The 15,441-nt window shown below is 40.9% G+C and overlaps 1 protein-coding gene across 1 annotated transcript in view; it reads left to right on the top strand.

Annotated features, from left to right (window-relative positions):
- The window catches only part of MFSD14B (major facilitator superfamily domain containing 14B), a 54,039-nt gene continuing 39,508 nt past the window's right edge, over nucleotides 911–15,441 (top strand). Inside the window, exons 1-2 of the mRNA NM_001243400.1 lie at nucleotides 911–1,245; nucleotides 10,018–10,113. Of these exons, the coding sequence (NP_001230329.1) occupies nucleotides 1,138–1,245; nucleotides 10,018–10,113 (204 nt within the window). The 5' untranslated portion in view covers nucleotides 911–1,137. The remainder of the gene's footprint in view (nucleotides 1,246–10,017; nucleotides 10,114–15,441) is intronic.

Genomic DNA, 15,441 nt, shown 5'->3' with positions numbered 1-15,441 from the left:
GACATAAGTTCTTAAGAATTTCAAAGTATTTTACTTCTTTCAAGGAGGCACTGAATGCTTAAACACCTAAGAGGAAAAAACATTCTGACCATTTTTGTACCCCACATTTGCGGAGCAGGTCGTATCTGTTACATTAGCTCTTTAGCCAAGCTGCTTTACTTTTGAAGTATTTGCAGAATAGGTTGCGGTATCCACAAAGTCCTTTTCGGACTTTTTTTTATGGAGCCATGATTAGTGTTAGTTGATTTCGGGTACATCAGCACCTTAGCCAAACAAGATCTGACACTTTTGTTCATATTCACCGCGTTCGTACCATCAAGCAGCTCTGGAGTGGAACAGGGATCTCTGTGTTTCCTAAGACTGTCCGTCCCATGAATCCCACAGTCCAGGTGAAGCTCTTCATCGGCTTCTGTTTAGATTTGGAAGAGGAACAGAACATTCCAAAAAAAAAGTGTCAGGTACAGCGCATATGACACTTCCCTAATTCCGGATTCCAGCCCTGAGGGCTCTGTTTTCTGTCAGAACGTGCCATCTCTAGGCCAAACCAAGATCAGAAATGCAATCTCTACAAGAAGAAATCCCTGCATTCAAAGCTCCCAATTCGCCAGCCCCGGTACCGTCCCAGCGAAAAGAAAATACAATTGCGGGCCCTGGGCAGTGACGCACTTCCGGCGCGCTGCGGAGTCCCGACGCCTAGGCGGCCCGGGAGACCTGGAGGCGGGCCCTGAAGTGGGAGGGGGGCTCCTGGAGGCTTTGGGCGCTGGCTGTGAGCTTGTGGCGGGAGCAGAGATCTCGGGCGGGGCCGCTTCCCCCGGAGCGAACCAGTAGGGAAGCGGGGGCGGGGCCGGGCCGGCGCGGGGCCTCCTGACTTCCCCAGGGCGGTCGCTGACGCGCCTGGCAGCTCCCTGAATCGCTTTCGGTGCGGGAGCTGTGGCGACTGGCCCCTGCAGCTGCCCTCCTCGCTTCTCCTCCTCTGAGGCTCCGACCTCGGCAGCCCTTACGGCCCTTGGCGTCTCCACTGGCGCCACCGTCAGACCCGCGGGCCGCGGTGCCCATGAGAACGCGGGCCCCGCCGCCGCCTTTGCGGCGTCTCCGTAGTCCCGAAGCGCCCCGAGCCGGCGGGGGCATGGACGCGGCATGAACGCGGAGCCGCCACCCGAGCCACAGAAGACGGCGGCGTCGGAGCCCGAGGTGGGAGCCATGCCGGAGAAGCGCGCGGGTGCGCGGTCCCCTGGCGGCAGCACGGTGAGCGCGGGCACGGAGTCGCACCGCATTGCTTAGCCCGAAGCCCAGAGTCAGGGGAGGTGGGGCGGGGTGGCGGCCGGAGTCCTGGGACGCCTCGGGCGGGGCGGGGCGGGGGCCTGGGTACCCTGGAGGTGAGGAGACGCTGACCTGTCTCGGCTCTGGGCAGGAGCTCTGGTTCTTGGAAAGCCTGTCCTTTTCCCGAGTCAGGTAGCCGATTTCAACACTACTAGGCTTTCTTAGCGCTGCTCATCGTTAGACAGAAATTTAGGCGACTTAGTTATTGTTTCAAAAGACACACGACGTGGGATCGTGAATATAAGTAATCTGATTCTTTTAGAATCCTCTCTAGGTGTGACAGTAGATAGTATTTTCATGGTGCACTTCTGGCTTGAGCCTACCTAGAAGATAGGTAGAGAGCCTTTAGAACCGTCCTTGGGCCCTGGACCGGGAAGTTGGGCAGCGCCTTCCTGTTCCTTCATGGTTCCCTAGGCGGTCGCAGAAGCAGTTGGTGAGCAGGATTTCAGAGGAAAGCTGAGGATCCCAGGGCTCGGCTGAGGAGCGTGTTGAGGGAGGCCAATCTCTTTTTTTCTAATTTCACGTGAGATTCAGATGCTTCCGAAGCACTGGTTTAATTGGCCTGGATTCGGCGTAACAGGCTTTGTCAGTGGCGCTTTGGTGTATGCATATGCATAAGTCTGTCGTTTCTTAAAGATTTTTTTTTTTTTTTTTGGCCTGGTAAGGACAGGAAATATAAAAACGTTACAGTGAATAGAAACTAATGTCAGGGAGACTTTTTTATGGAAAAATAGAAATTTTAGGAAAATTATGTGCAATCGGCTTCAAATTTTATGTATTGTTTAGCTTATGTATTTTAATTTGCTTTTAAAAATGCTAAATGATGTTAAAGACCCCCTCCTGCCCAAGGGACTTCTTTTTTTCTTTTTTTTCCGGCTTTGCCAGTGGCCTGTCGACGTTTCCAGGCCAGAAATTGAATCCACAGCAGTGACAATGCTAGATGCTTAACCCTGGGCCAGCAGGGAACTCCCAAGTGACTTCATATTTTTTGGGGAACAAAAAAACATTAGGGGTTCCTTATTTCAAAGATACGACTTCTGGAAAGTGGGGAGGTTTTTTTTTGGTACGTGGAGGGAAATTCTATAGAATTAGTTTTTCTCGGTTTTTTGTTGTTGTTTTTTAATGGTCACACCAGGGGCACATGAAGTTCCTGGGCTAGGGATTGGATTCCAGCTGCAGCTGCCACCTATGCCATAGCTACAGCAATGCTGATTGTTAACCCACTGTGCAGAGTGGGGATCAGAACCCTCGCCTCCGCAGGTACCCGAGCCTCTGCAGTGGGATTCTTAACCCACTGTGCCACAGCAGAAATTCCTCATTTTGATTATATAAAAAGTAGATTTGTCATCATCTTGCTCACTAAACAAAACCAAACTGCCAGATCCTCCTCTCCACAGTGTTGATTAGTGTGATATAACATGTAAATATGATCATTTCTACTGTCTTTAAATATTTTCATTGGTTCTCCTTGACTTATAGTATAAAAAGGAAACCTGGCAGGGTGAAGCATTATAGCATAATAATTAGGTGAGCATGATTGGAATCTCACTTCCCACCTTTTATTACCTACATAACTTTGGGCAAGTTACATAATCTCTCCAAATTAGTATGAGTGTTTACCTCAGGATTTTTTGAAGGTAACTACAACCTGGCACCTAGTAAGTCCTCAATATATTAGCTGTTATTATTTCTCAAATATTTTTGGCATGAATGATTGGTCAGAATGTATAGGTGATCCCTGTCTGATAAAAGCATGCAATTACTAATCTATACAGGAATTGGACCCCAATCTAAAAATTAAAGTTGCCGATTTTATGTACGTAGAGGAGAAATTTTTGATGGATGTTTATTCAACCTGAGACAGTTTATTCCCTGATTCCTTTCCAGATCCTAATTTGGGCACAGGTAGATGTTTATCCAATTTTTCCTTGTTTCTGAAGGTGATCTCTGCTATCTAGTCAGTAGTGATAAATTGCAATGAATACTCACAATGGGTTTTCTTCTTTTTTTTTCTTTTTTTTTCCGGGTCGCATCCACAACTTATGGAGGTTCCCAGGCTAGGGACTGAATCAGAGCTGCAGCTGCTGGCCTACACCACAGCCACAGTAATGCCAGATCCGAGCTGCATCTGCAACCTGCACTACAGCTCATGGCAATGCTGGATCCTTAACCCACTGAGCAAGGCCAGGGATTGAACCTACAACCTCATGGTTCCTAGTCGGATTCGTTTCTGCTGCGCCAAGATGGGAACTCCCCCTATTTTTAATTTATTGAGGAATTGCCATGCTGTTTTCCATAGATGCTATTCCATTTTACATTCCCACCAATAGTGCAGAAGAGTTCTGATCTCTCCACATCCTGGCTTCCAAGAGGAGGGCACCTGATCTGCATGTTTACAATTCCAAGACCCCTGAGGAAAGTCTCTTTCCTCAGCTCATTTGAAAAAAAAAAAGAAAAACTCAGCATAGAATTCTGATTGGCTTGACCTGGACCAATCCCAATAACTGGACTGAGACTCCTGATTCGCCCATCTTGGATCAGGTGCCCTCCTCTTGGCACATGTTGGAAATACTAGAACCACATGGTTTGAAAAAGCATCTACCCGCAGATACTCTTCTGGGCATTTTTAAAACAAATTTTTCTTTGAGGCTCTCTTTTCCCTCTGTTTCCTTATATTTATGTGTTTATAAAATGACAACAATGAGTTTACTTAATGAGATGACTAGCGCGGACAGATAGCGGGTTTCAGCCGCTGATGCTTTTTGAAATGTGTGTTGGCTGGGAAATCAGTGAATGCCTTCTATCATGTATGTTCATGTCATATGCCAAATATGCCCAAATGATGCCACTTTCCCGTTTGCAGTTTCTTTCTACCGTTGCTTCGAGGTGCTACAATTTTCTGGCTCCCATGACTTGACTTTATTTTAAGGTGTAGGAGTTTCCTTATAGCTTGAGTCTAGTTTTTCATGGTTTCAGTTCTTAGATGCTACTAATAATCACGGGAAAGACTGCCTATGTACAGGGAATCAGCTGAGAACATTTTTCTGCCTTGTTTGGTGAAGAGATAGATGTATTGACCTCCATAGTAGAAGGGAATGGAGTATTTATTTGAAGAGGTCATTGTGTTCTAGAAAAGGAAGATATGTGTAGGAAATAAGTTATTTTATGGTCTTCTCTTTCCATTGTCTCTCCTTGTTGTGTGTGTACATACACCTTGAAATGTTGTGTCACAGTTATTTGCACTGTCGTTGAATGTGTATTTCCCATAACCAGGTAAAGTCATTTTGGAGTCATTTACTTTTAAGAATCTGACAAGAATTAAGGCTTTTCTGCAAAGAAAACACAACTAAGTTTATTTTAGCGTACTATGTATTTCAGAATGTTCATGGACTCCAAAAGTCCAGTACTTAGATACCAGTTAAGATTCCTGATGTATGGCCTCTTAGGATCTATGCCATTCTGGCGACATTTGATGTCTCAGACTGTTTCAGGAGGGGCCCCTGTAAAGGCTAATTTTGATATAAATAAATGTAATATACAGGAAAAATGGAAATAATACTGAAGAACAGCTTCTGTTGCTAAAAAAAAAAAAAAAAATCTAAAATGCCTAGGTATGTTTTGTTTGTAAAAAAAAAAGCGAAAGAGGACCTAGGAACATTTTAGGGAAAATTTTTTTTATTAGCATTCAATTCTTAACACTGTTAGGAATCAGTATGATCATTTCAGTAATATAGTACTGGGACACTGACACAGGCAAATTGTTAAATTATAGCAGGAGAACAGGAAAAATAAACATTTGTAAGCATCTGATCTGTTGCAGTTTATAAAAGTGAATGCGTCATACTTTCATAGCAGAAACATTTATATTTCATATTTAGCATTATGCAGATCTCTAGTCAACTTTCTAGCATTAAAATTAGCCTTTATCCCAACGCTCAGATTTGTTGCTGCTGTTGTATTGTTCTTAGGCCTAGTATAGGCAGGATTTTGTAGCTCTTGCATGTTAGGATATTTGAGCATCCTTTCCCACTCTTTTTCTTTTTTGCTTTTTAGGGCTGCAACTGCAGCATGTGGAAGTTCGCAGGCTGGGGGTCGAATGGGACTGCAACTGCCGGCCTACGCCACAGCAACTCAGGATCTGCGCCGCATGTGCAACCTACGCCACAGCTCATGGCAACACAGGATCCTTAACCCACTGAATGAGGCTAGGAATCGAACTTGGGTCCTCATAAATACTAATTGGGTTCATTACTGCTGAGCCACATTACTGCTGCCCATTAAAAAAAATTTTTTTTTGTCCTTGAGTTGTAGGACTTCTAAAATATATTTTGGATATTATCTCTTACCAGATATGTGACTTGAAAATGTTTTCTCCTGTCAGTTGCATTTTTACTTTATTGATAATGTTTTTTGATGCACCAAAGTTTTTCATTTTGATCAAGTCCAATTCATCTGTTGTTTTCTTTGTTACTTTTTCTTTTGGTGTTAATATCCAAGAAATCATTTTCAAGTCCAGTGTCTTGAAGCTTTCCTCTTGTATTATCTTCTAAGAGTTTTATAGTTGTAGCTCTTATATACAGGGCTTTCATCCATTTTGAGTTAATTTTTGCACACGATGTAAGGTAAAAAGGTCTACTTCATTCTTTTGCATGTGAATATTCAACTTTCCCAACACCATTTGTTTAAGAGGTTTTCCTTTCTTTATTGAATGGTCTTAGCACCCTCATTGCAAACCTTTGACCATTATGTAACTGTTTATTTCTGGATTACATGGTACTCTGCATGTCTGTCTTTATGCCCATGCCACACTGTTTTGATTAGCTTTGTAATATGTTTTGAAATCAGGAAGTGTGAGAACTGTAGTTTTGTTCTTTTTCAAGATTGTTTTGGCCATCATGGTTCACTGAGATCTATAAGATCACAGCATCCTCAAAAAAATAATTTTACTCCTGCCTTTCCAGTTTGGATGCCTTTTATTTATTTTTCTTCCCTGATTACTCTGGGTAGAACTTCCACTATTGTCTGGAATAGAAAACTGAAAGTAAGCATCGTTTTCTTCTTCCTGATCTTAGGGGAAAAGCTTTTTAGCCTACTATTCAACCCCTTGCCTGGGAACTTCCATATGCCATGAGTGTGTAGCTAAAATGACAAAAAAATTTTTTTATTATTTTTTTTTTTTTGGTCTTTTGTCTTTTTAGAGCTGCACCCTCAGCATATGGAGGTTTCCAGGCTAGGGGTCTGATCGGAGCTACTGCTCTTGGCCTATACCAGAGGCATAGCAATGCCAGATCCGAGCCACGTCTGTGACCTACACCACAGCTCACAGCAGCGCCAGATCCTCAACTGAGCAAGGCCAGGGATCAGACCTGCAACCTCATGGTTCCTAGTCTGATTTGTTTCTGCTGCCCCATGACGGGAACTCCTAGACTTGTATTATGGTCTTTCCATGTACACATGAGAAGAATGTGTCTTTGCTGTAGTTGGGTGGAGTGCTCAATAAATATCTGTTTGCACGTAGTTAGTGTAGTGTTAATTGAAATCTTGCGTGTTTCCTTGTTGATCTTTTGTTTAATTGTTCTGTTATTGGAAGTGGGTATTGAAGTCTCCAACTATTATTGTTGAATTGTCTATTTGTGCCTTTTATTTTTAAAGGGTATGGGTGCCAGTGGGAGAGGGAAAATGATTTAATATTGCTTAACATAAATATCTTTGGTATTGATTGTACAGAGGTCTTATAAATATGAAAGATTATATTCTTCAATGAAAATATGCAAAAGATGAACAAACAATTCATAGAAAAAGAAATATAAATGTCTAATATTGAGGAATATTAGAGTTGAAGGAAGCTCAGCTTCGCTAATAATTAGGGAGATGGAAAACAAAATGAAATAAGGTATTCATCACCCTACTTCAACTGTTGAAACAGTCTTTTCTCACCTTCATCTTCTGTAAACCTCATTAAGTATTTTTTTTATTACTCAGTGAATTTATTACATTTATAGTTGTACAATGATCATCGCAATCCAATTTTATAGGATTTCCATCCCACAACCCCAGTGCATCCCCCACCCCCCGAACTCTCTCCTTTGGGAACCTTAAGTTTTTCAAAGTCTGAGAGTCAATATCTATTCTGCAAAGAAATTCATTCTGTTCTTTTTTCAGAGTAAACTTCATTAAGTATTATCAACTGAATTGAATCTTAGCTTTTGCTTGTAATGTTTTATTTTGGCGAGAGAACGTTATAGGGGAGTTCAGCGGAAAATGAACCCAACTAGTATCCATGAGGATGCGGATTCAATCCCTGGCCCCACTCAGTGGGTTAAGGATCTAGCATTGCTGCAGCTGTGGTATAGGCCAACAGCTATAGCTCCAGTTTGACCCCTAGCCTAGGACCCTCCATATGCTGCATCTGCGGCCCTAAAAAAAAAAAAAAAAAAAAAAAATTTAACGAATGAGGGAATGAATAACTTATAATCCTCACACTTTGTAACCTCACTGTAATAGTAAATCTGGGCAATAACCGTTAATGACCATTAAGGCCTTTGGGTAAAAGCTAATGAAGTACTTCATGAGGGAATAGTCAGACTAACACCTGAAACCTGATCATTCATAGCATCACTAAAGAGTCAAAGATTATTTGCTGCATGATGTGATAACAAATAACACCACTTAAAGCACTCTTTTTTTTTTTTTTTTTAGGGCCACACCTGTGGCATATGGCGATTCCTAGGCTAGGGGTCGAATCAGAGCTACAGCTGTTGGCCTGCACCACAGCCACAGCAATGCTGGATCTGAGCTATGTCTAAGACCTACACCACAGCTTGTGGCAGTGCCAGATCCCCAACCCACTGAGTGGGGTCAGGGATCAAACCTGCATCTTCATGGATTCTGGTTAGGTTCATTTCTGCTGAATCACAATGGGAACTCCTCTTTCTGGGTTTTTGTTTTTGTTTTTGTTTTGTCTTTTTGCTATTTCTTGGGCCGCTCCCGTGGCATATGGAGGTTCCCAGGCTAGGGGTCGAATTGGAGCTGTAGCCACCAGCCTACGCCAGAGCCACAGCAACGCGGGATCCGAGCCGCGTCTGCAACCTACACCACAGCTCACGGCAACGCCGGATCGTTAACCCACTGAGCAAGGGCAGGGACTGAACCCTCAACCTCATGGTTCCTAGTCGAATTCGTTAACCACTGGGCCACGACGGGAACTCCTCTTTCTGGGTTTTTAATGGCAATTTGTTCTTTGCCTTTTCTGAAAAAAATTTGAAACTACAAAAATTTAAAAGACTAGTAAAATGAAGTCATTCGTTTCATCTAAATTCAGCAATTAACAGAATTTAATTTTGTGACATTTGCTTTAGAAAATATATAGCTTCCATTTTTTCCCCAAATCATTTGACAGTAAGTTGCAATAACATGAATGCCATATTATTATCTAATATATAGTACATATGCAGTTATTTTTCCTCTTGTCCCCTTTTTATCCGGGGTCCAGTCCAGATCTTCTATTTGGTTGTCATAACTCTTGTCTCCTTTAATCTGTACGGGTCTCCTACCTTTTGTCTTTTATGACATTGATGTTTTTAAGGAGACCAGGTTATTTGTCTTGTAGAATGTCCCATAATCTGAATTTACCTCATAATTTCCTGATTAGATTCTGATTAAACCGTAGGGATGTGTTTTTGCCTTGTGAAGACTTCAAAATATAAGCATAGGAGCAATGGGGATTTCACAGTCTCTTATAAATATCCCTTCCATTTATTACAAAATGCTAGTAAAGTACTCGATCTTGTAATAACTATTGTCACAGAGTCAACTAAACAGACTTTTAGGTTTTATCTCCAGAAGTCACAAACTGCAGAAAACTAGCGGAATAGGCACAGTCTTAGAACAGTAACAGAAAGCTGAATTTTGACTCCTGTGAGATGAGTTTTCAGATTTGACTGAGTCCTTATTGTTCTTCCCTCACCCCCTTCTCATTTTAAATCATATGCTACCGCTGAAACTTTTGAGCATATGATCTCATGCCTACTCTCATGTAGCTAGGGAAACTTCAGGCTTAGAGAGGCCAGCCTGCTAGGGAGCACATAATTAGCATGTTCAGACAGAATATTCAGGTTCTGGAACCCTGTTCTCTTAAGGACCCAGGATTTTCTACCAAAGTTCCAGTGATTTGCATTGATGGGACAAGTAGAAAGTATAGAATCTTGGCACCTTCTGTGGTGAGAGAAGATGAAGAGATCAGGGATACCACAGAATGAAGTTTTTCCTTCAATAGTATAAGTGGTCCTAGGTTGATTTTATTTTATTTATTTATTTATTGTCTTTTTTTGTCTTTTGTACGGCCGTTCCTGCGGCATATGGAGATTCCCAGGCTAGGGGTCGAATTGGAGCTGTAGCTACTGGCCTGCGCTAGAGCCACAGCAGCACAGGATCCGAGCCGAGTCTGCGACCTACACCACAGCTCACGGCAACACCGGATCCTTAACCCACTGAGCAAGGCCAGGGATCGAACCCGCAACCTCATGGTTCCTAGTCGGATTCGTTAACACTGCGCCATGATGGGAACTCCCCTAGGTTGATTTTATAGTTTGTGTGTGTGTGTGTGTGTGTGTGTGTGTGTGTGTGTGTGTTAGATACCATTTTAGGATAATGGGTTTCTCATAGCTATTTTTCATAATAACTTTCTTCCTTTTTTAGCTGCAAGGCTTCGGCCGACCAAGTGTATACCATGCTGCTATTGTCATCTTCCTTGAATTCTTTGCATGGGGCTTATTGACAACTCCAACATTAACTGTAAGTATTGCTGAATTAGGTCCTAGTTTATGAGAGCAGAGACAGTCTTAAGCATATGTCTCCAGGGCTATATGTCTAGGTGTGTATTAAGTCTTGACATTGATTTAAGACTGTTTACCACTGGGTTGTTTCCACTATGTAGACTGTGAACCACCTGCAACAAAAATCTGGGCTGCTTATTAAATATTCCTGGGTAGCAGGACCACTCCCATTGAACCAAATCTTGGGAGTGCTGTGGAAAACTGTGATCTCTATGCTTAGGAAAATTGTGGAGTTCCTTCTGTGGCAAAGCGGGATTGGCAGTGTCTTGGGAGTGCTAGGATGCAGGTTTGATCCCCGGCCTGGCATGGTGGGTTAAGGATCCAGCGTTGCCGCAGCTGCAGCATAGGTTGAAATTGGAGCTTGGATCTGATCCGTGGCCCAGTAATTCTAAATGCCATGGGGTGGCTAAAAAAGAAAAAAGAAAGAAAATCATTAAGGTGCCCTAAGGCCCTAAGGGAAATTATCACAAAGCTTTGTTGAAGTTTGTAGCTTGCTTTGTGTGGGTTTACTGGCCTTTGACTTAAGAACATTGTAATAGGAGATTGCTAAGTTCCTTGTTGCAGTGACTATGATGACTGTAAGAGTGTCCCAGTTTCCTTTTTTGGTAGCCGATCTACAGCCATTTCTTCACAGAGGAATGTTGAATTTCTTAGCAAGAACTGGATGTTTGATGTATGGTTAGAGGGAAGGGCAATGTTGAAGGAAAGATTGGGGTGCATATTTTAGGTGCTTAGCAACTACTTAACAGTTTTTTTTTTGTCTTCATGGCATATGGAGTTTCTCAGACTACGGGTTGAATTGGAGCTGTAGCCACTGGCCTGCGCCACAGCCACAGCAACGCCAGACCCAAGCTGTGTCTGCTACCTACTCTACAGCTCACAGCAACATCAGATCCTTAACCCACTGAGCGAGGCCAGGGACCAGACCAGCATCCTCGTGGATGCTAGTTGGGTTTGTTACTGCTGAGCCATGACGGGAACTCCAACACTTAGTTTTAATAAAGTTTTTTTTTAAATTGGCCTTACATTTTAGTTGTCTTAAATTGTTCTTTAAAAATCATTGTTGTTAACTCTTTCCCTTACCAGAGAGTTCCTTTGGATACAGATGAACTTTGTTCCCAAATTAGGTTTAGAAAATAGAGAATTTTAGAGGGTGGCTCTTAGCCTTACATATGATTTTGCTGTACACTTTTTAAAATTTTTAATTGGTTAATTTAATATGTCCCAGGGACCAGTGCACCTTCTTCCTTCTTACTGCCCAAAGTAGTGAATTTTTCTAGGGTTTCTGTGTTCTTCTTAGATCCTGGAATGTAGTCTTAGAAGCTAGGTAAAATGCTGCCCTTCTGTCTCTTTGCAGTTTCTGAGAAGTTTTGCCACTTGTAAAGATTTGGTTAAAATGAACGTTTACGTGAGCAGTACAGGGTTGTTAGCATTAGTCTAGAGTGTCATAGAAGAGGTGTTTTTTAGTAGATGTGCTCATTCCCTTTTTCTAAGCTCTTGGTGTTGCTAAATTAAGCTATATGCCCTTTACTTTCCCATCTCCCCAAACTTTACCCCACAGTTTGCTGTTTCTTTTTGATGTGGGGGGACTGATTCACTCCTTTTGAAAAGAAAGATTTTTCTCTAGCATATACCCTCTCTGCCTTTTCTGGTTGGACAGAGAAATGATAATATTGTTAGAGAAGGAAGGGACAAAAATAGGGCTTGTTTTATCACAATTGGAGTTTGTTATTTTCTTTATGCTGGGGTTATCTAGTTCTTAGAATCGTGATTCTCTTACCCACCTTGATGTAACTATAAGGATGATAGTTCGTGTGCATTCTCTCTCTCTCTTTTTTTTTTTTTAACCCCCCTTGCTGTAGCTAGTGGACAGCGCTCTATCCCATTTCCATGAAGGCAAGAAAAATAGTCTTGAGATAAGGATTTAGAGATATTGAACAGTATATACATCTTCATATTTTATCCAGGCTATCTCTGTGTCCTAGCGATAATTAGGATACTCTGTTTGAAGTAATATAGAGCAATTTACTTCTTAGTCATTTTCTCTGTGAGATTTGTTGCCTGTCTCATGTGGCCATGTCCTAGATTACAACTCTAGCTTGTTAGTTAAGCACCATCAAAAGGGTCTCTACCTCTAATACACTGAAGCACAACTGTAAAGTTGGCCTCACCTAGTGATCTTAACCTTTTGGTAGTAGTTCATATGTAAAAATGACCTCTCTTGTCTTATATCCCTGCCTGATATTCTACTCCCTCATCAGAATGTGCATCCTCTTAGAGGGCCTGATCCCATTTTAATATAAGTAAAGTAATCTGATTAAGCTTTTTTAAAGGTCTTCAGCTATAGTTAAATAGGACACTTCTTTCAATAAAGATATACTTCTTATTAATTCCTGTGAGTGAAGAATTTTATTATTTATTTCTTGCAATTTGCAGACTTTCTTTTGCAAGCTGACTTTCCTGGAATCCTGCTAGAGATTTCAAGGACTCAGTATTCCATACCACTGCATTTTCTCTCTGTATGGCTCTTTAAACACTTTCCTGCCACATTCAGTTTTCCTTTCCCTTCTTACTAACTCTCAAAATATGTGTTCATTCAACAAACATATATTCTATCTCATCAGCCCTTTATTTGCTCCACAGTCCAGCTCTTCTGCTTCCATTGCTTTATCAGTGTTTCCTCTTGGGAGCTGAGGTAGATGGGATGGATAGGGCTGTTTGTGAGGCATTTTTAGCATAATACACAGGCACTTTGAGGCATGATTTGCTCTGCACATGAAAAGAAAGTAAAGTTCTAACTATAGTCACAGGGAGACTATCTTGCCTTCTGGATTCACAAGATGTTCCAGGCTCATCTTATGGTTTTGACAGTTTCATGTTGGTGTTTTGACCAAGTTTTCAGAAAGTAACATTCCATGAACATATCTGTATTATATAATGACAGTGTATTAAATCTTTGCTTTCTTCCGCACAGCTGACTGTTATGATATAATGAGCATTGGCTAATCAATTGCAATGAACTTTGGCATTTATTTCTGTCCTATTATTGTGTGTAGCATATTTTTATATCTATAAATTGTGAGTGCTTAAAAAAAATGCTGATTTCCATCTTAATATAATTAAAAGAATAATTGACCTGGAAATACAAGGTAACCATTGCTGGGTCTCTTTGTCTTAAAATTTGGTATATAAAATATTTGGTGTGCCTTGTGTTTTTTGTTTTTTTTTTAAAGATTTTTCAGCACTTCTAATATATCTTTGTATTGCTTTCTGGCACCCATAATATCTTATGGGAAGTCAGCTAGTAATAGTATTGTTTTCTTTATGTTAGGGGGGTCTGGAAAATATGGCCTACAGGGCTAATTTGGCCCACTGTCTGTTTTTAATGTGGTCTGAGTACTAAGAATGTTTTCTTAATTTTTTAATCGTTGGAAAATGCCAAAAGAAGGTATTTGGTGACACATAAAAATTATATGAGATTCAAATGTAAGTATCCATAAGTAAAATTTTGTTGGACCACAGTGATGCTAATTGAATGTGGCAATTTTTGTTCTACAATTGCAGAGTTGAGTGGTTGCAACACATGCCATCTTCCCTAAAATATTTACTGTGTAGCGTATGTTCCTTTATAGAATAAGTTTAGTTCCTGCTATAAGTGTTAACTAATTTCCTTTTTCTTGATGCTTTGGAGATTTTTCTCTCTGTGTTTCAAGAATTTGACTATGTTATATGTTAAGGTGTGGATTTTTTTGTGTTACTTTACTTGGGATTTGTTTAGCTTCTGGAGTCGTAGATTATTATTATTTTTTTAATCAAATTTGGGGAGTTCCTGTCGTGGCTCAGCGGAAAACGAATCTGACTAGCATCCATGAGGAGGCAGGTCAGTGGGTTAAGGATCCGGCATTGCCGTGAGCTGTAATGTAGGTTGCAGACTCCGCTCAGATCTGGTGTTGCTGTGGTTGTGGTGCAGGCCAGCGGCTACAGTTCTGATTGGACCCCTAACCTGGGAATGTCCATATGCTGCAGTTACAGCCCTAAAAAACAGACCAAAAAAATTTGAAGGGAAGTTTGTGGCCATTTTTTCAAATCTCTTTCCTTTCCTTTCCTTTTGAGACTCTCATTACACTTGATAGTGTTTCACATGTTTCAGAGGTGAAGTTCATTTTTTGTTCTAAAAATTGCTATCAGACTTTTGGCTTTTGACATGTGAAGACTTCAGCAAATTCTGTTCTAATGAAGCTGAGCAGACCGGTCAAAACCATTTCAGTGCTCTGGAATTCGACCAAAGGCACACAACAAACTGAGAAGCACTTTTTTTTTTTTTTTTAAAGCTACTGAGCTTCAGGCAAGGACAGTGAGTTTGAGTTCTGAGCTATATCTTTTTGCTACAATTGTAACTGTGAGTGTAACAGTTTCTGAGTCCTGTGAATCCTTTTTAACAGGTGACTTGAAATCCATTCTGTTTGTTGTTGGACATTTGGATTTCCTATGTTTACCTATTACAACTATTGCTTTTGTGATATTTCTTGTATATGTCTTTTGGTGAATGTGTATACATTTTTCTTGTATTTTTATAATGTATACCTAGGAGGAAAAATGCAGGATTTTGTTCAATTTGGGCAATATACTGTCAAGAGTTCTCCAGAGTGGTTGAATTGGTTTACCCTCCAACCAGCCGGGCTCCACATCTTCACCCACAGTTGCTATTTCATTTTAATCATTCTGATGTGGAGAATGTAGCCTTAATTTGTATCTTCCTAATAATGAAGTTAACTCCATTTATGTATATTTATTTGCCATGTAAATATCTTTGTGAAGTGTCAGCTCAAGTGTTTAATCCATTTAAAATAATTGAATTGTATGTCCTTTTCTTGTTATTTGTAGGTGTTCTTTGTATGTACTAGATACAAGTTCTTTCTTTTACATGTATGTGTTTCTGATTGCATTGCCTATAAATTGAGAGGGACCAACATCTTTACCATATTGAGTCCTCTAAGATACATGGTATATTCTCATTACACAGCCTTTAAAACTTTCTCTGAATTAGGGTTTAACATTGTTTTTTAAAATTTTTTTTTAATTTTTATTTTTTTATTACTCAAATGAATTTGTCACATCTGTAGTTGTATAATGATCATAACAATCTGATTTCACAGGATTTCCATCCCACAGCCCAGGCACATCCCCCTACCCCCAAACTGTCTCCTCCGGAGACCATAAGTTTTTCAATGTCTGTGAGGCAGCATCTGTTCTGCAAAGAAGTTTAGTCTGTCCTTTTTTCCGATTC

The sequence above is a fragment of the Sus scrofa genome, chromosome 10 (genome assembly GCF_000003025.6).
Source record: "Sus scrofa isolate TJ Tabasco breed Duroc chromosome 10, Sscrofa11.1, whole genome shotgun sequence".
Lineage (NCBI taxonomy): Eukaryota > Metazoa > Chordata > Mammalia > Artiodactyla > Suidae > Sus > Sus scrofa.
This window is presented reverse-complemented; position numbering and strand designations above follow the sequence as displayed.